Consider the following 21,306-nt stretch of genomic DNA (forward strand, 5'->3'; position numbering starts at 1 on the left):
TGTACAACGTAAGTTGGGACGAGGCAGCTGCTGTAGCACCGAGTACAAACACCATGCGCTCGGTCTGGGTTTATAAGAGAGACCCTATACATCAGTATTTTCAGTTTTGTTATTCAAAGTGAGATCAGATGATTTTAATGTGATTCAACCCATTTAATGATAGTTCATTAATTAATTTTCATTATAAAACATTCAAAATGTGTGAATGAAATTCAAAGCTCCTAAAAGACAATATTTTATGTAGCCTATTATAAATTATTTTGATTTATAAGCTTATTTGTGGTTCATAGTAGCTTTGAAATATTCAAGTATTTGTACAGAATGTGTAAGCATAATAGTGTGTGTAACTTTTACCCACCTCTTGATACTGGAGACTGTGACAGCCTTGTACTGCCTGGTCCTTCACCAACCATAGTTGAAGCTGTGACCCAAAACTCATACCGTTGGAATTCCTTGAGCCGTCGAGCCTCATAGATCAATTCTCGATCCCCAAACACTGTCTCCTTTTGTACTTCCTAATGAGATTGGAGCAAAGTTAATTATCATTTGAATAGTTGTATAACACTAATTGATTTAACCATTAATGGAAACATATATAAAAATATTCACTAAGCATTTTCACACTGCAATAAAAAAAAAATGATAACTTGATTATTATAGGGTACATACATGAAAAAGAGAAATAAGTATATTCAACTCAGTTTAAAAAATTTACTCTAATATTGTCAAAGAAAAATTAATCAGGTATTATGAAAATGTGATTGGAAATGAACAACACGACTTTTGAAAGGGGCGCTCATGTGCTGATGTTTACTATACCTTGAAAGTCTTAGTAGAAAAACGCAGGGAATTTCACTTGGAATTTCACATATCATTTGTTGATTTTAAGAAAGCTTTGACCTAGTTAACAGGAATAGACTTCTTAATATCTTAGCAGAAGCTAACTGCTGGCACCAAGCATCACAAACTCAATGCTATTGTTTATATGCTTTTCACTAGATTTATGCTTCTTTTGCTTCATCATTCAAGTATTTTAGGTCTGTAATGCCAGTTAATATCGACACAAGATCACCAGCGTTCATAGCCAAAAACATGTAGCAAAAATAATTAATTTCTTATCTCGCATCCACACAACCAGTATGCATGCTTGTACAATGTGCAATTGAATTTTATGGTATAACCAGCTTTACGTTAGCAAGGATTCTGAACGTATGTAATATTTAAATCAGGTTTCAGAGGTTCTAGCTTTTTCAGTTTTAATGTAGGCCTACTGTCAAATAGTGTCCATAGAATTCATTTTCAAAAGCAGGAATAATTAACCACCCTAATATGTAAGTGTGGTTAGAATAAATATGAAAATTTAATAATAGAACATTCAAGACTTAAGTACTGTGAGCACAACTCACCAGCTTCAACTCTAGAGCACAACGCAATATTATTATTACCAAGCACAGATAAAGAAATCACGAGGATATCACTATCACCACAAGTGGTTCCAAACCACAATCACACTGGTAAATTAACAAACACTACTTTCCAAGCTTAATAGCATATAGAATAATCACATGAAGCATGAACACAAAGAAAGATCACAACTAAAGTGTACAACTACTGACCAGTACTACCGCACTCATTCAAGTCTTCCATGTGAAAATGAACTGTCTCTGCTGCCAACCCTCATAAAACGCAGGATACAAGCCAATTTTAATAAAAATTCCTGGTCTCAAATATTTCATTTCATTATAATTCTTTATTATGTTTCATCTTCAGATATAAATAATTAGGCCAACAAGGTCATGAATTATTTAATTTTATTATATGTAACCATGGAGATTTAGTTGATACACACTTGTAGAGCGGTTTATAGAAGACACCTTTACTGCTTCGGACTCTCCCTAACTTAAAGCCTCTTCCCACACATTTGAGCCCTCTGAAACCAACCACCAGTGCACTTTCCCCTTACATCTCACGTCCCTACATCCTTGGCTGGGAGCTCGGGAGTTCATAGCACTGTATCTTCAACCTGAAAACATTTACCAGCGAAAGTCAGCCACCTAAGTTTGATATTGCTGAGCAGTTTTCCTTATTACAGTAATGTAAATTTTTCTAGCATTATTCGAGTCCAAATTTTTACTTCAAATATCGAGAGAAATTTAAAAAGCCCTTTTCATTCTCTAGGGAGGACATTGCCTAGGAGTCCTTAAGAGCCTGTGAATCATCAACCTGTAAGGCTGTTTAGATCATAATGAACCTCCGTAAATTATACATGTTTACAGCAAAATCCCCATGAACATATGACAGTGCTAAAGGGATATAATGAGGTAAGAGACAAAGTAAGATGACCACTTATTTTCCTACAATTGTCAGTGAGATGCATTATAGTCATTAACTTATTTACATTCAGCATTTTATACCAATAAAAATAATTAATAGAAGACTGACTGACTGACTGACTGAATTTGAGTGCACAATTGGCAAAGCTTGTTTTTGTCATTACTGGGTCAGTTTTATTTGTTATTGTAGAAACCAACTGTCTGAATACTAGCAGAAGATGCAGCCTATATAGTTTATAACTTTGGAAATGGGCTTGCTCAACAGTGCTTCTGTGCTAACCCTCTTGCTGTATATAACTCCCTGCTAAAATTTGCAGCTGAAGTTTTCAGCCTGTACAGTTGTACTTCCGCTTGAAACAGTAATGACACCACATCTGACAGGACAGTTGATGAGAATTTTGTGATGCAGCATTGAGCATCACCATGCATATGATATAATAAAACATTTTCAATCTACTAAAAATAATTCACTGGAAACTTCTAGAAGTGTCCGCAACCTTTCATAAGAGTTAAAAGCATGGGCTTTTCACACAGTTTAACCTCTCAATTTTCAAAATTTTCAGAGTTGCATCATCTCAGTTTGTCCCTCCAAGAGTTTATAGTTTACAGCAATTCTCCCACTTTGATATCCCCAAAAATGGTCAGCTCATCTCTACTGCACTAAGCTGGCTCACTGCAATGTACAAAATAATACAAGTATTTTGTATCATGTTTCTAATTGGGATAATAATTAATGGAGTACAAGATGAATCAACATAATTGTCTTTAAAGGTCATGACAAGAAAGGCTTCATTATCAATCTGACCATCTGATTTGAGCACCATGTCGGCCAGCCTACAGAAGTCCACCTTGAAATGCTGGACATTTATGCGCCCACAATACCGTTCCAAAAAAACAAATACCAGCTGAAAGAAGTAGAGATTATTGGCCCATTGGTTGGTGTTTGTGGTACAATACCTGCCTTCTTCAAGGAATATTTGAAGAAATTTGAGCTGCCTATGAGCAGCATTGAAAGAATAGGTATCACAACCATATGTGGATCTGTACACATGTTGAGATCTCATTTGTTTGGATCTCCATAATTAAAAAAAGTAATATTGCCGCTATTTATTTCTATATGATAACAATAATTTCTGTATCCTGATATGCTTTACTTTGTCTATTGTGCCAAACCATAATTGCGGGAAGTCATTGATTTGTTCAATAAATTTATAACTAAAATTCAAAGAATTCAAGAATCTCTATTTCAAAGGTCACCAGTCAATTTTGTTATTGTTCAAGTAGTTCCCTCTGTGGATCAGTTGTAGAATGTCAGCAAGATTGACAGGTTCAAACCTGGCAGAGGTAGAGTTAAACGAATCATTGAAATTGATAAATGGGCAGCCTAAAAGGTGTTGAATTAAAATGCCTGCACTCTGTAAGTGAGGCCATATGAGTATTACTATTACAGTAGAATCTCAGTAATTCAAGGTGGACGGGACCAAGACTACCTCAAACTACAGAAAAAAAACCTCAAACATGAAATCACACTAAAGAGCCTGCATATATATGAAAAACTTTAGTTATATTCAACATTGCAGCACAGTAGTTGAGGAGAAAAGAAACAACCATACATATTGCCGTATAATAAAAGAAAATGTCAAGTGTCTTTTTAAAATAAAAAAAGATACTTTTACAGAATGCATGAATTTTTAATACCAATATAAATGGTCCGTTACTGGACATTATCAATTTTCCAGCTAACTCATTCCTGGTTCCCAGCGTTTCACCTCGGTGTGCTAAGTTAGGGTCATCAGTTGGTAAATAGCACACCCACCAAGACGCATGATTAGCGCAAACCGTGGAGGCCACTGCATAGGCTACTTGAAGCCACCGGCAGTGCCAATGCACTTAAGAGACTTTGTCTCATTTCCAAAAATTGATGCCTGCCTGGCCATCAGATGATATAGATGTTGATTCTCATAGGGAACCTGAAATATTTGTCCTGAATGTGTCAATGAGTAAATGAGGGAAAGGTAAAGATTCGGGTAAGAGTGGCATTGTCAACAGCGAATCCACTTCAAACTCATTGTACTAAATCAATACCTAAATAGGGAACAGCTGAAATAAAGGTTTGTAATTGCTGTTGCCCCTCAAAAAGATATTTGTCCCCAAGGTAGAGCATATCCTATAAAAGCTGTTCCTATTACTAGAAATAAAATTTACTCATTTATAAATTTATAAATTTACTTATTTGGGACAAATATTTCAGGTTCCCTATGGGAATCAACATCTATATCATCTGCATGGATTTTCACGAAACTTTGTGGAATGTCACCTAGATAAAAGTAGAAATATCACAAACATTTCTTTCATATACAATTAATAGTTTTTCCAAAATAATTTTTTCTTTAGAAATTTTTAATTCCAATTTTTTCATTAATTTAATTAACATGTTAATGTATATTTGTAATTAGGTAGATAATACTTCTTTCAAAAGCACTACATATTTTTTTTCTGTACATATTTTATATAAGGAGATATATCGTACTAAAGTTTGTGTAATTTTTACGCTCTAAAAGTTTGGACTCAAAAATCAGTACTACTTGAAAAAATTCTGCAATAAAAAATTCCATACACAGGTTTCTTAATATAGCTGTGATACATATACCATACAAATTTTGTTACATCTGGCAGGATATTATGGGAGAAAAATGGGATTTAAGTATAAAATTACAATTGGCAAACAAAGCATTATTACAGTGATAAATTGTTTGAATATTCAGTGGAATAACTTTATGACAAAGAAAAAGAAACTCAATCCTTTCAATTTCAATCATAAAAATAATTTCACCAAAATGACCAAAATGTTACAGCAGTTTGTGGATCGGGGTCATCTCAGGCTGTTGTTCGACATAACACCTAGCTGCCTCTAGTGCTGTGAGCCCCTCGCTATGGCTCATCAGCTGCACAGTATCTGTGACATCCTCGTTACTTTCACATGCACTCATCATTTGTATGATAGAGGCTTCTGTAATTTCCAGCTGTTCATCACTTTTTATCCACTCTACGATGTCCATCTTGCAGGAACTTTCACAACCTGGAAGTCTTTTAAGAAGGTTAGACAGTGGTTGATCATCTTCATTGTTGTTCTCATCACTTTCTGCACTCTCATTCTTCAAATTTCTTTTCCAGGACATAACTCCTGACGGAGTGAGTTGGCCATGGGGTTAAGGGTGCGCAGCTGTGGGCTACAATTCAGGAGATAATGGGTTTAAACCCCGCTGTCAGCATCCCTGAAGACAGTTTTCCATGGTTTCCAGTTTTCACACCAGGCCGCTTCCTTCCCACTTCTAGCCTTCCCTATCCCATCATCACCATAAGACCTATCTGTGTCGGTGTGACATAAAAGCAACTTGTAAAAAATAAATAAAAACTAACTCCCATGTATTGTGTTCAGCTTTCAGTTTGTAAAAGGTACTTGTCCACTGAAAACTGAAAATTTATTATCTTTATTAATTCAGTGGAAATATCAAGATTCAAAACACCAAGGCTCTACTTATTATCATTCAAGTTTAATGGTATCTGACATTTTGAAAATCATTTGTACCCTTGTATTCAATCTGCTAATGAATTTTAAACTTTTATTTCTTGTACTGATTGCTTCATGAGGCACCATGCTTCAGACTAAACAAGAAAGCTAATTCATGTAGGCATATAAACCCTATGTAATTACTTTCATAATTAATATATAAAGTTATTCATTATTATGAATACAATACCTTGTTTCCATGTTGCTGGATGGATTGGATGTAAACATGATATTTAATGATATTGCCATTTGGTTCCAATGGTCTAGTCCATGCAACCAGTATACTGTCTGAAGTCATCACAAGAGTTTTGATTTGCTCTGGTGGACCAGGCACTGAAGAGAGAAAGACCCAGTTTCTCAATAAGAATCTATCCAACATTCTTAAATAATTTAAAATAATTCTTTAACATATTGTAATAAAGGACATGAAGAGTGATTTCTGTACCTAAAATTTCTGAATGTAAAAATATAAATTTTCAGTTGTTTGAACACTTTATAATACAAGTAAAATGTAGGGCATAAAACTGAATTAAAAAAATGAAATACAAGATGACAAGTTTCATTGAATCAGCTGTATATCTTCAGGTTTCTCATATCACATCAAATAAAAATAAAACCCTTCTGAAAATATATAAAAGTACTATATACTGATAAACTTAGGAATAGTATGTGTCACAATATTAGGAAGGAGAAGTGAATTATTAAAATGTTTCAAGCCAAATGGAGTGTGGGGTAGGATGTTTTCCAACCGTACCTGTATGCCGTCTCCCCTATTTTAGCCTTGACAGAACTCTGATGATCAATCACTTGCTTGCCCTTTGAATGATCAATAGTCCCTAAAGGCAAGGTGAAGGTCATCTCCATACAGGCCATGAAGGCTCTTGGAGGAATGGAAGGTAAAGGCTTCCACTTTCTATAACTTAAGTACTAAGTGGGATAGACTGGTTAGCCCTATGGCTGGCACCCTTTGCTCCCAAGAATTAATCTGGTGCTCACTTTTGTTGCAGGCTGATTTAACCTCAGAGCCATGTGCTGCTCCAGAAGTATGAATCTTGTTTCTTAAAATTTTGACTTCTTGCCAATGAATCAAATCCACATCCTTCTGGTGAACTGAGCATGCCTTTACTGTCTCAGCCAGGCATCCCCTCTCACTAAATGCACATGAATCTATTTAAGGCCAACAGTGAAGGATGTGGCAGAAAATGGGAACCATCACATTAAATATCCTAGTGATATTCACTGCTGAAGGTCAAGAAGATCTCAAGAAAGAGGTACAACAGTTTAGAACAGGGGTTTCCAATTTGTAAGGGCTCAAGAGCCATATTGGAAATCTTAGTCATGATCGCGGACTACACCTGAATTTTCGTAAAATTCTGCAAACGGTACAGAAGTATCATTATGAAATAATATCCATAGTCCAACTGAAATGAAGGTTTAATACCTAATTTTAATTGTTTGAAACATTTTTTTTACAGCTGCATTAAAAGAGTGAAATTCTGGTGTTGGTGTGCATGCTGAGTGCACATAAAGTAAGAGCAACATGGGGACATTCACTTCGCACTGAACAATAGATCATTACATCTGATGGACCAAAGTAGATCAGTGAAGGACAAGATTACATTGAAATACAAAGTAATGCATAGTGGAATCTGGAGGAGAATCAGGAGAGCAAAGTCAGAGTACAAGAAGGAACACTGAGCTCTTTTATAATCCTGTGAGACTGAGTGAGTTAACAGTGCTGTTAAGGGCGCACAGCTGTGAGCTTGCATTTGGGAGATAATGGGTTCGAACCCCACTGTTGGTAGCCCTGAAGATGGTTTTCTGTGGTTTTCCATTTTCAGATCAGGCAAATGCCTTAATTAAAGCCATGGCTGCTTCCTTCCCACTCCTAGCCCTTTCCTCACCCATTATCACTGCAATGTAAAGTAAATTTAAAAATAAATAAATAAATATAAAACTGGAAAATATGACAACTGAACTTGAAGAAAAATATGATTAGCTGAAAAGAATATACATCAAATTTATTTAAAGATTATAAGATTATTCTATCTTTACAATTGATACCAATAACTGAATGGAGTGGGTATGTGTGTTAATGTGCTACAGCTATTTCCATAATAACAAGAATAGATGTAACATAAATGCAGCCATAATGTGAGTGATGAGCTCTATCTTTTATAAGCAAAGCATTTCTGAGCATTGCTTTATTAAGAATTTTTTTTTCATGTCCACTATCACATCAGAAAATTAGGAATAGTTATTCTGATACATCCTGTATATCTTCAACTCCTGATAAAATAGCATAGTGGACCTCAGGATACAATTGGAAAGATCTGTATCAGAATTGTATACCACATGGTTTCCAATAATCCCAGAAAACAGGCCCTAATCTCATACTTAAGATTTCTTTCAAGGATGCCTTATACAGTATATAACAATTAGCGGTATTTCTAAATGTCTATGTAAAAGAGACAACAAATTGCTAGGGTACTTTAATGAGAGATCTGTCATTATGTAAAGTTTTCTTAAAGTTTTATGTCTGAATTCAGGTTTTAGCAAGAGCTGTATCCAGTAATATAGTGTAGGTAGCCTTTGGATACCATTACTGCCCTTTTCATTTTTTTATCTCACCCTGACAATGAATGCATGTATGAAATCTTACCATCTTCTTCTGTTGTACAATGCACAGGAGCTGAGCGAACACCTTCCCCTGCTGATGTGTACGCCAATACTCTTACACTGTAGTTGGTATATTTGGCAAGCCCATGAAGATTTGTCTCCAAATTTGTTGTCTTCTTAATTTCTACATCTCCAGAGCCACCTAAATAAAAATTAGAGCTTAAATATTTGATGTAACCAACATGATTTGTTTACAAAACATTTTCTAAGGTGGGATAAAACATAAAATGCCAATGCATTTTTCTATTCTATATGAATGAATTCCAGTTTAGATGCCTACAAACAAAGCAGGTCAGTTCTATAATTTAATAATGATCATTAATCTTATATTATATTTGACAGTTTTTCCTGATTAATTTTCTGGTGAATTAAAACAATCAGGTTGGTTTGAGAATGACACACCTGTAACTAGTAAATTAGTGACAAATTCACACTGCTTCTGTGTATAAGGGTAGTAAAGAAAATATTGGCAACAAGGCTGAGACAATGTTACAACGCCATGTATTTCACTAACAGACACTGAAGGGCAGCAGTTGGAGTTTGTGTCATTGTGAAGAATGTCTGAAGCAGTTGGTGTAGTGAATATTGTTGTCTGTGCAAGCAGTTGAAGTAGGCAATGTGTTCTATACTGACCTAACACATGATTGCAAAGGTAGAACAGCATTTGTGAATCAAAATACAGGTGGCCTGTGGCAATATCATAAATGTGGGAATGTCTTCAAGTTCATATGAAGCCTGTGGCAATGATACATTATCCTATCAGACTATTGCATGGCGGGTAAGTACATTCCTTGAGGGTCAGAATATGTCTGTGGATTTCCGATAACTAGGTAGAATAGTACGCTGTAGCTGGTGTCCATCTTGACAGATATCGCAATGAAGAGGATACCATTCTATGGTGTATTGTGGCCATTGATGACTGAGTGGAGTGGCCATGTGTGTTAACATGCTATGGCTATGGAGCCAAGCTCTGCTTTTGAGAGAAGAGTGGGTTCAAACACCACCATTGGCTGTCCTGAGAATGGTTTCCTCTGGTTCCTCATTTTCATTTCCAGGCAAATGTTGGGAGAGTTTCTATTCATAGGACACAGCTGATTCCTTCCACCTTATTACTCAATTTCATTCACCGTCATTGCTTTCATTTTCATCAGCTCCTCAACTGAGGTTACTATTTATAAACTTCATGTTTGTTCCATATTGACTTAATCAATAGCTGAGGGAGGTCTATATTGGACTGAAACATGTACTATTTTATTTGTATATTTTAATTAGAATTGAAATTGTAATGTATTGAATATGCATAAAATGAATTTCATTATAGCCTGTATTGTCGTACGTATACTTAAAAGGTACGGTCAAATGTTCCACCTTTACAATACTAAATTTTTATTTATTTACTTATTTAAATAACATTAAAAAAAATAACGGAACATGTTTCATCTGTCTTGTAGACATCACCATCCGAAAAGTTTTAAGATTAAGAACAAAGGACAAGGACAAAAACATATTAAAAATAATTCGGACTGCCGAATGCATCAGTTAAAATATGCTGGAATGTTCTGAGCACAACACTTGAATACTGTTAAAAGTGAATATTAAAATATTGAACACATGAGATGGTTCAATAAAATTGGTAATCGTGTCCTTCTTAATATGATGATGCTGTGTTGACATACAGTTTGCCGATGCGTCGATAGAAACTCGGTGATATGGAGCACAATATTTAGTCCCAGTAGAATGAAGATAATTGTTAAACATATGTTAAACATGAGTGAGGGTTGCAGTAAAATGATATTGAGAGAAGGGTGCAGGGCTGGGGGGAGAGGGGAGTGGTGGTGAGTTGGAAAGATGGGGGTGGGTTATAGAAGTTCTCCCTCCTCCCATTCCACCTTCACTCCTCCCATCCTCGCAAACACAGCTGAGCCAACAATAGACATGATCATAAGAACGGGACCCTTAACTTTAAGAAGGTCAAGCCTTTTCGAGAGGACAACCACTTAATAAGTAACTTTATAGTTTCTTCACAAAAATTTATTTTTTAGTTTTTACTTATCAGCCTAAGTTTCTCATACAACCTCATTTTTTCCATTACAGATTAGAACTTCATTGATAGTTTCCACTATGGTCACATACAGTTTACCAGGCATCTGTTATCTTGTCTAACACAGCTTCTCAATTTTTTCGCTGCCCTCCTGACTAATTATCAATACGGCAAACACACTCAGCAAACATTGGAAACAATAATTGAGAACGAGACTGCTCAGGCCTTTTGAGAGTGCTACTATTCTAAAATTTTGAACTTCATTGGCGGTTTTCCATCATGTGTCACATACATTTCACCTGGCACGTGTTTCCTCTCAAACTTAGATTCTCAAGTTTTTCACTCCCTTCTTAACTATTCGTAACCGTGACTCTACAAAGACAGGTTGTCAATCTGAATTTTTAACACAGTGAATTCGTCCTGTTTTTTAATAGTATCACACTGTAAAATTTTTAGACTGAGGTCCACAACCTCACTATATACACTTATTGTTTATTTCCATCTTATCTCATTTGTTTTGATACTTTTCTTCATAGATTTCAACACACTTTTTAGCTTCAATTATGTAAAAATGTTAATTTTTTTTCACTGAAGATGTCTCAAACACGTTGATTGTTACTCCACCTAATGATGGAAATGTGTACATATTGCATTGTTTTTTATTTCTGTCATGTTTCCTTTGTTTTTCATTTATTTCTTCGTTATGTTATTAACAGATTTTTAGCTTCTATCATGTAAATAACTGTAACCCCCTTTTTTCACTGAAGATGGCTCAAATGAGTTAAAACATGTTTGATTATTATCACTCCATCTAATGATGGAGATTTGTATGTATTGAATAGGAGGACATATTAAATTTTTAATTGTAAAGTGTAAATCGTCAATACGGTACGGAATGATTCTAATATCTTGCTTGCACCTTGCGGGACAATGCACACTGTCATGTGGCAGAAGCAGTGAGTACTGTGTTACACAGGTGACATTAAGTGGTCTTGGAACATTCCCCTTATTTCCCTGACACGAGTCCTTGTAAACATTAATTTGTTCCTTTGGTTTAAAAAACCTATCTGAGGCACCAAGTCCACCTCACTGATGGCATCCTATGGCTGCCACACATTTGGCAGAAAGTCCAGAACTTTACTGGTCATAATATTGAAGGGATGCAATGTACTTTTGTTACCACAATTTTATTTACAACCCTTGTACAAAATATATTTTAGTTAGATAAAATAGGATTTTGAAGGAAGAATGTGTGTATTACTTAGGAAATTATGATAAGAACAATATTGAAAAAGTACATTGTGGAATAGTTACATAGAAACAGGTTATTCAAAATATATTTTTCTTTCAAAACTGCCATTTTAAATTCATGGTTGATGGTTGAGACAATTGTATATTCAGTACCTTGCTTTCTGTTAACATTCCTGTAGAACACCTTATAGCCTTCAATAACTCCATTTCGATTCTCAGGAGGAGGAGGATCCCAGCGGACCCGGACACTCTGGGGAGACAGTGCAGAGCATCGTAAATCTTGAGGAGGCATGTCTGGAACTAAAAACAAAGTTTCAAGGTTAATTTTAGTAAACTTCTATGTGGAACAAAACCATGCAAATCTAGCATGATTATTGTTTAATATTTGGGAGCTTAACATCAAGATCATCAGACATGTATGAGAAGAGGAGAGTAATTTTATCTGACAAGGGACACATCAAAATGACCACTCTGATGGTATTTTAATTTTTTAAAGTCACACTGACACAAATAGACCATATGGTGATGATGGGACAGGAAAGTATTTGGAATGGGAAGGAACTGATTGTGGAATTTCCATGGTTTCCCATTTTCACATCAGGAAAATGCTGGGGATGTACCTTAATTAAGGACACAGTTGCTTACTTCCCATTCCTAGGCCTTTCCTATCCCATGGGAATCAACATCTATATCATCTGATGGCCAAGCAGGCATCAATTTTTGATAATGAGACAAAGTCTCTTAGTGCATTGGCACTGCCGGTGGCTCCAGTTAGCCTACGCAGTAGCCTCCACGGTATGCACTAGCCAGCGTATTGGTAGGTGTGCTAGGTACCAACTGATGAGCCCACCCTAGCACACGAGGGCGAAATGCTGGCAACCAAGAATGAGTTAGCTGGAAAATTTATAATGTCCAATAACGGACCATTTATATTGGTATTATAAATTTACTCATTCAGGACAAATATTTCAGATTCCCTATGGGAATCAACATCTATATCATCTGATGGCCAAGCAGGCATCAATTTTTGATAATGAGACAAAGTCTCTTAGTGCATTGGCACTGCCGGTGGCTCCAGTTAGCCTACGCAGTGGCCTCCACGGTATGCACTAGCCAGCGTATTGGTAGGTGTGCTAGGTACCAACTGATGAGCCCACCCTAGCACATGAGGGCGAAATGCTGGCAACCAAGAATGAGTTAGCTGGAAAATTTATAATGTCCAATAACGGACCATTTATATTGGTATTATAAATTTACTCATTCAGGACAAATATTTCAGATTCCCTATGGGAATCAACATCTATATCATTCAGGAAATCTGTTAGGAATGTACAGGTTTTCCGGGGATTTTTCAATGATACAGACCACTATCTGATCTGTAGTGAACTAAGTATCTCTAGAACTAGGATAGAGAAAGTGTAATCTGTGTGCAAATGAATAAGGGTACAAATGAAATGTCATAGGCTTTTAGTGCTGGGAGTGTCCGAGGACATGTTCGACTTGCCATGTTCAGGTCTTCTGATTTCACACCTGTAGGCGACCTGCGCATTGTGATGAAATGATGATGAAGACGACACATACACCCAGCCCCAATGCCAGCGAAATTAACCAATGATGGTTAAAATTCCAACCCTGACAGGAATCAAACCCAGGACCCCTGTGACCAAAGGCCAGCACACTAACCATTTAGCTGTGGAGCTGGACAATAATGGTAGAAACATCTCCAGGATGAGGAAATTAGGCAGAAGTACACAGATATGATTAATGAGATGTTCCTAACAGTGGACAGTAAGCAGGTTCAGGATATAGCAAGAGATACAGGGATACTGTAGAAGAAACAGCAAGGGATTGCCTAGGAGCAACTGTGTGTAAAGGTAGGAAAAAGCGAACATCTTGGTGGAATGATGATGTGAGAGCACCTTGTAAACATAAAAAGAAGGCATATCAGAAATGGCTTCAAACAAGGGATGATGCAGACAGGGAACTGTATTAGATAAAAGAAACAGAGCAAAACAAATAGTTGTTTAATCCAAAAACAAGTCATGGGATTTTGGTAATAACCTGGAAAGGCTAGGTCAAGCAGCAGGGAAATCTTTCTGGACAGTAATAAAGAATCTTAGGAAGGGAGGGGAAAAAGGAAATGGACAGTGTTTTGGGTAATTCAGGTGAACTCATAAAAGATCCCAAGGAATTCCTGGACAGGTAGAGGGAATATTTTGAAAATCTTCTCAACATAAAAGGAAATCTTCCTGGTGGTGTTGCAAACAGCCAAGTTCATGGGGAGGAGGAAAATGATGTTGGTGAAATTATGCTTGAGGAGGTGGAAATGATGGTAAATAAACTCCATTCTCATAAAGCAGAAGGAACAGATGAAATTAAACCTGAAATGGTGAAGTATAGAGGGAAGGCAGGGATGAAATGGCTTCATAGAGCAGTAAGATTAGCATGGAGTGTTAGTAAGGTACCTTCAGATTGGAAAAAGCAATAACTGTACCTATCTACAAGCAAGGGAACAGGAAGGATTGCACAATTATCAAGGTATCTCATTGATTAGTATAGCAGGCAAAGTATTCACTGGCATCTTGGAAGGGAGTGTGCGATCAGTCGTTGAGAGGAAGTTGGATGAAAACCAGTGTAGTTTCAGACCACAGAGGGGCTGGCAGATTTTCAGTATGCACCAGGTAATTGACAAATGCTATGGGAGGAATAGACAGTTATGTTTATGTTTTGTAGATCTAGAGAAAGCATATGGAAGGGTACCAAGGGAAAAGATGTTCGTCATACTTGGGGCGTATGGGATTAAGGGTAGATTATTAAAATCAATCAAAGGCTATTATGCTGACAATTGAGCTGAAGTGAGATTTGATGGTAGAATGAGTTCTTGGTTCAGGGTACTTACAGGGGTTAGACAAGGCTGTAATCTTTCACCTTTCTTGTTCGTAGTTTACATGGATCATCATCATTAAGGGGCAGGGAGGAATTCAGTTAGGTGGAAATATAGTAAGCAGTCTGGCCTATGCTGATGACTTGGTCTTAATGGCAGATTGTGCTGAAAGCCTGCTGTCTAATATCTTGGAACTTGAAAATAGGTGCAATGAGTATGGTATGAAAATTAGCCTTTCGAAGACTAGGTAAGAAATCCAAGAGAATTGAATGTTAGATTCGTGATACAAAGCTGGAACAGGTAGATAATTTCAAGTATTTAGGATACTCCCAGGATGATAGTATAGTAAGTGAGATTGAATCAAGGTGCAGTAAAGCTAATGCAGTGAGCTCGCAGTTGTGATCAACAGTATTCTGTAAGAAGGAGGTCAGCTCCTGGATGAAACTATCTTTACATCAGTCTGTTTTCAGACCAACTTTGCTTTATGGGAGTGAAAGCTGGGTGGATTTGGGATATCTAAATTCTCTAATCCTAAATAATTAGGACGGATGAAAGATTGAATGACTTTTCCTTTTGTTGGAATTGTTGACGACTCCTTTGTTGTTGTAGCAATGTTTTTGATATTAAGGTGTTTAAAAATTATTCAAGAGTTGCCAATGTAGAATTAAGCACATAATGTAAATTCCCTTCTGAAAAAGCTGGGAAGCAGTAATAAGCTCGTCAGAGGCTAAGAGGGAATGGATATACATGAACTGGGATTGAGAAGAAGAGAGTCTGTTGTGTACTTTGTTGAGTGTAAAAGTCTTACAATATTTTAAGTTATTTATTGAGCATCATGTAAAGATATATACATGTTATGTACACAATAGAAGCAAGATGCAGTGAAATCATAATATCACAAATTCATATTAAAATCCACTGGACAGTTTCATTAGATGTGAGATGAGGATCTGTCACAGTTCTCTGGAAAGTTCAAAGATAATATTATGTTGACCTGTCTGTAACTGCTTGCCAATTGCTCACAAAGAAGAGATGAAACATGTCCCCTTTTATTTTTAAAATAAAGTAAAAAAGGAATAATATTGTACAGTATTGTAAAGGTGGAGTCACTCAATCATTAAGACCTTCTATCTTGTCGAGGCTGACAATACTTATGAAATTTATTTCTTGTCAGGCACCTGAAGTCACTGACGTACTGAATTGTATTGGTTCTATCATTCTACTGGATATTGAGGAGTAATTGCTTGATGGAGTCCCCTTATTCTTCTTCTGTGAATGGGAGTAATTTCAAAATGTTCACCAATTGGAAGGAATTCCTGTGAATCATCATCAGGAAAAGTTTTGAAAGTGCTGGAGAACTTCCGATTTGGGCACAAATGCTAAATCACACATAATTTTTCCCTCTAATTTATTGATTGTTACCAGCTGAGCTATCCATCATTAATGGGAAGACACATATTCTTCACAACACAGCTGAAATAGATATGCATTTAGAACATACCACGTAGATGCTGAAGTGAGGAAACATCAGGATCATTGAAGACCCCCTGTTGATGGACTCCTAATGCCGGTCAGAATAATATTCATCACCCCATATGTGTTTAGTTAATCAAAACTCACAAATACCATTTTCAATTTTGTTTGCCTTTCACATATGGTGGGCACCACTTCAGAGACCCCCATAGTCCATGTGACTTTTAACAAAGGTGGAACACTCAGTGGCATTGGACCTTCAATTAATACAGGCATGAGAGCTGTCAATTTCAAGTGAAATACATGTTATATAATGTTGTGACGATCATTTCGTGACTGACCATTTTAAATGGGATTTCTTTTCACTTCAGGTTCCTTTTACCTGTAATAGAAATGTTGGATCAGGAGTATTTAGATATGTAACATACAGAGTTCTTTTATGGTGGTGGTGGTGGTGGAGATTATTTTTTTAAAAGGAAGTACAACTAGGCAACGATCCTAAGTTCTTTAATGTAATCATATATATCAAGGTTGTCCAGTGAAATTGCTTGGAAAGATAGCTCTCTTGTTCCAGTTTATGATATCTAGAAGGTGAAAGTATCTCTCAGCAAGAAATGTCTTCCCAGAACTGATCAGACGGTTGACAAAATAAATATCAGTAGTTCATCCCGCCTTGCCTTAACATAATTTAATAAGAATAGAAAGAGACAGGTATTTTCTTTACAAGAGTCTTTCGTTCTTTGGAAAGACACATTTGTCACATTCCTCCCATGCCAGCAACATGACTACGGTGTCCGATATTGACTGGTTATAGTGGCCTCAATGCTGATCTTGTGGATCATTACATGAAATAAACTTTATCGTACATCTTTTGCTTATAGATTATTTCTATTTTTAGGCCAACTTCATTACTGTGGCACAATCCCCAAAGCAACTTATGATGATAATAATGTTATTTGTTTTTACGTCTCTCTAACTACCTTTTATGGTTTTCGGAGACACCGTAGTGCCAGAATTTAGTCACGCAGGAGTTCTTTTAGGTGCCAGTAAATCTACCGACACAAGGCTGACATATTTGAGCACTTTCAAATACCACTGGACTGAGCCAGGATTAAACCTGCCATGTTGGGGTCAGAAGGCCAGCTACTCAACTGTCTGAGGCACTCAGCCCGGCAAGCAACTTATGCAGTTCAACTCAAATATTCTCCCTCCTTGTAAATTTTGTTTACAAAGCAACCAAGGCTTGCAAGAGTCTGTGCACATTACAGACAATTACACAGCAGTAAACAATGAGTGCATCAAGTATTTATTCATCACACAGACAGACTCACCTAAGATTTTCATCTGTGCTATTTCTTTCTTCCTTCTTTCTTAATCCGTTTACCCTCTAGGGTTGGTTTTTCCTTAGACTCAGTGAGGGATCCCACTTCTACTGCCTCAATGGCAGTGTCCTAGAGTGTGAGATTTTGGGTCAGGGGATACAACTTGAGAGGAGGACCAGTACCTCGCCCACACGGCCTCATCTACTATGCTGAAAGTGGCCTTGTAGGGGGATGGGAAGATTGAAAGGGATAGACAGGGAAGAGCAAGGAAACGACCGTGGCCTTAAGTTAGGTACCATCCCGGCATTTGCCTGGAGGAGAAGTGGGAAACCACAGAAAACCACTTTGAGGATGGTTGAGGTGGGAATCGAACCCCGCTTTACTCAGTTGACCTCACGAGGCTGAGCAGACCCCGTTCCAGCCCTCGTACCACTTTTCAAATTTCTTGGCAGAGCTGGGAGTCGAACCAGGGCCTTCGGGGGTGGCAGCTAATCATACTAACCACTACACCACAGAGGCAGACTGTGCTATTTTAAATTCTAATATTTTAGTATTGTTATGACAAGATGTTTCATATGCAATTGTCATTGAATTTTTTATTTAATATGATCATTATCCTTCCTACAATTTTAAGGTCAGTGCATTTATTTTTCGATTGAAGATGTCTCAAAAAGGATGAAACATGTATCAAATTTTAATATTGTCTTAATAAAGACAGGCGATTTGTATTTTAAAGGTAGAATGTATGATCAATGTTGTATGTCCTCTGCTCTCTTCGCTCAGCGCCAGCCAGCCGCATGCACGCAAGCGTGGATCATTCGAGACTCGACGCGCAGTCTTCAGTGCGCGTGTCTGTTACGTCGTGTGCAGTATATAAGGTGCTCCCTGTCTGTCACTCATGAGGATTCTCCCCAGTGTCCTGCTCCAGAATACACTGAACGTCGAACACGGAGGCTACTCCTCTTAAAAATGTGTCTCGACCAGGTGGACGGAATTCTGGTAGTATGAGGTTTCACCTCAGGTCACTACTCCACTTTCCCGTTCCTTCATCCATGTCGAGCCCCGATGTTGTATGCCACACATCCCCAAGCTCACTCAAGCTCCGACACACACATTAGATTCTCTAATTGTGAACATAGCTTTCATTTAGTACAAGCCTATGAACTCAGACACTTCAAGTTAGAAGGAACTCTCTTAGCTAATCTATGCTAGTGCAAATGATAGTTTTCAACTATCATGAACTATATCTTTCCCAAGAACTATCTTTTCAAGATAACACTGAGTGTAAATACATTCAGAGTGTACATAGTGTATAGAAACAGAAACTCTCTCAAGATTAATCATCTACTTGTTTCAAGACAATTTTATGTTTTATTCCTGTACATACTGTAGAATTCTGTGTGAAGCAAATAAATAAGTTATGTTCTTGTAAACCTTATCTTGTTTACAACACAACTCAATGGCGATGAGCTAAAAAAAGAACAAAAAACAAAACAAAACAAAACTACGTGCCATTTGCCACCAACACATTGACGACGAAGTCAAACAGTGGTCAGTGTGTCGCCCACTCATTCGAAACGAGGTACAAAACTGATTACATTCTGTCATCAACTCATTCGCGACAGGGCACCAAACTCTTACAGGATATCGTCCACTCATTGGCACAGTGACACTATACTCCGTAACTCTCACCACTCCACATTGGAACCTGTACGGCCTCTACCAGCAGTTAGCCTTTTCTACAGTGCAACTATTAGCCTCCGTCAAACTACGGACAGTCAGCCGACATTCCAAGGCTCTCTCTCGCTCACAGCACCTGTTCGGCATGCTTCAGCTTGCTTGCTCTCTCACACACTCCCAGCTGTTCCGGCGAAGGTTTCGCCTACAGCCAGCTCAGTACACGCTGCTAGACAAGTTCTTTTCTCTCACGCATCTCAACATGGCTACAGCCGAGCAGCTAGCCACTGTATTGCAAGCTCTACAGCAGCAACAACAAGCGGCATTGCTCACAGCTATGCAAACTCTTTCTGTTTCTACACAGCCCTCAGCAATTCCTCCGTTCTCTGCTTTTGATCCGGCTAAGGAAGAATGGTCAGTCTATTTCGCCCGCCTACAGCAACATTTCATATGCCATTCCATCACGGATGACAAGCGCCAATGTGCACTATTTCTCAGTTCGGTTGGCAATGCTGCGTGCGAATTACTACAAAAATTAAGTCCAGAGGAGCAACTCTCTGTAGTGCCGTTCGCACAACTCTTGGCCTGTATCACTGAACACTATGCTAAAGCCCCGCACATAGTGGCCGCTCGCTACAAAATTTTTCAGAGCAGGAAGCAACTGCATCAGACTCATGCTGAATGGATAGCGGAATTGCGAGGTCTAGCTAAACCCTGCCAGTTTATATGTTCCAAGGATGGATGTGGTACGCCCTATACCGATTCCCTCATTCGGGATATGGTCATTCTGCATACTCCTGAGGACAAAGTTCATTTTGACGCTGTCAAGAAGAGTAACCCTTCTTTAGAAGACATCCAGCGTATTGCTACGGTATACGAACTTACTACCAAGACTGCGGCAGAAATAGCTTCTAAACACGAAGTCGCTCAAGTCTCTACTCCAGCCCGCCAGTCCTCTGCTACCTTGAACCGCGCAGCCAAGTCGCTCTCTGCCAAGCATTCTCGCCCGGTTCTCTCTCGTTCTTCTCCAAGGAAGCCCACTTCTAAAAGTAAGTCGCAACTCCTGCCTTCCTGCAGAGGATGTTTCAAACATCATGAACGTCGTGCCTGTCGTTTTTTCAAAGCCAATTGTGAACGATGTAATAAAGTAGGACACATCAAGACTGTATGTCAGAGTTCGCTCCGCCCTGCTAAGACTCCTGCAGTGCGCCTGAAGCATATACAGCCCCGACAGGACATGGAAGTTCATCAGATAAATCTTATTCTTCCCACCAAGAATTCTCACAAGATCATCGTTCCTCTATCATTCTCTGATCGCTCTGTCGATTTTCAGTTAGACACTGGATCACCTGTCTCTATCATTAACCTGGCTACATATCATGACTTAGGTTCATCTTCATGCTCTCCAGCTGACATCCAGCTTGTTACATTTAACAAACGGAAGATTGACATTAAAGGCCAAATCACGCTTCCAGCCAGTTATAAAGGAATTCGGAAGGTCATTCCACTACTCATAGTCAACAACTACACCACATCGAACATTATGGGCATGGATCTCTTTAATTTATTCGGCTTCCAGATTCATGACAATATCAACGTGGTATCTACTTTGCAACCTACTTCTGATATTACGGCTCTCCTCGAGCAGTTTCCTGAAGTCTTCGACTCTACACTCGGAACTGCCAAAAACTATACAGCTCACATACAGCTGAAATCAGGAGCTAAGCCGCACTTTTTCAAAGCACGTCCAGTACCCCTGGCACTTCAAGACCAGGTCACTAAGGAGTTAGAAAGATGGGTAGAAGCTGGAATAGTGGTACCAGTCAATTCCAGTCAATGGGCCACTCCACTAGTTGTAATCAAGAAACCTGATGGCAATGTACGACTTTGTGGTGATTTCCGATCTATGATCAACGCACAAATCGACACAGATATATTTCCAATTCCCCGTCCAGAGGATTTATTCCATCGTCTAGCTGGTGGACAATTCTTCTCTAGAGTGGATCTTAAAGAAGCCTATCTACAGCTACTTTTAGACGAAGAATCCAAGCAATTTCTCACACTCAACACTCCTA

At 38.0% G+C, this 21,306-nt stretch overlaps 1 protein-coding gene across 1 annotated transcript in view; it reads right to left on the minus strand.

Moving 5' to 3' along the window:
• LOC136872151 (cell adhesion molecule Dscam1) overlaps window positions 1-21,306 on the minus strand; it is a 476,843-nt gene that overhangs the window by 117,983 nt on the left and 337,554 nt on the right. The window contains exons 16-19 of the mRNA XM_067145993.2: window positions 12,029-12,175; window positions 8,567-8,725; window positions 6,095-6,237; window positions 359-515 (exon numbers count right to left, since the gene is read on the minus strand). Of these exons, the coding sequence (XP_067002094.2) occupies window positions 359-515; window positions 6,095-6,237; window positions 8,567-8,725; window positions 12,029-12,175 (606 nt within the window). The remainder of the gene's footprint in view (window positions 1-358; window positions 516-6,094; window positions 6,238-8,566; window positions 8,726-12,028; window positions 12,176-21,306) is intronic.

Source organism: Anabrus simplex, chromosome 4, assembly GCF_040414725.1.
Source record: "Anabrus simplex isolate iqAnaSimp1 chromosome 4, ASM4041472v1, whole genome shotgun sequence".
In the NCBI taxonomy this organism is placed as follows: domain Eukaryota; kingdom Metazoa; phylum Arthropoda; class Insecta; order Orthoptera; family Tettigoniidae; genus Anabrus; species Anabrus simplex.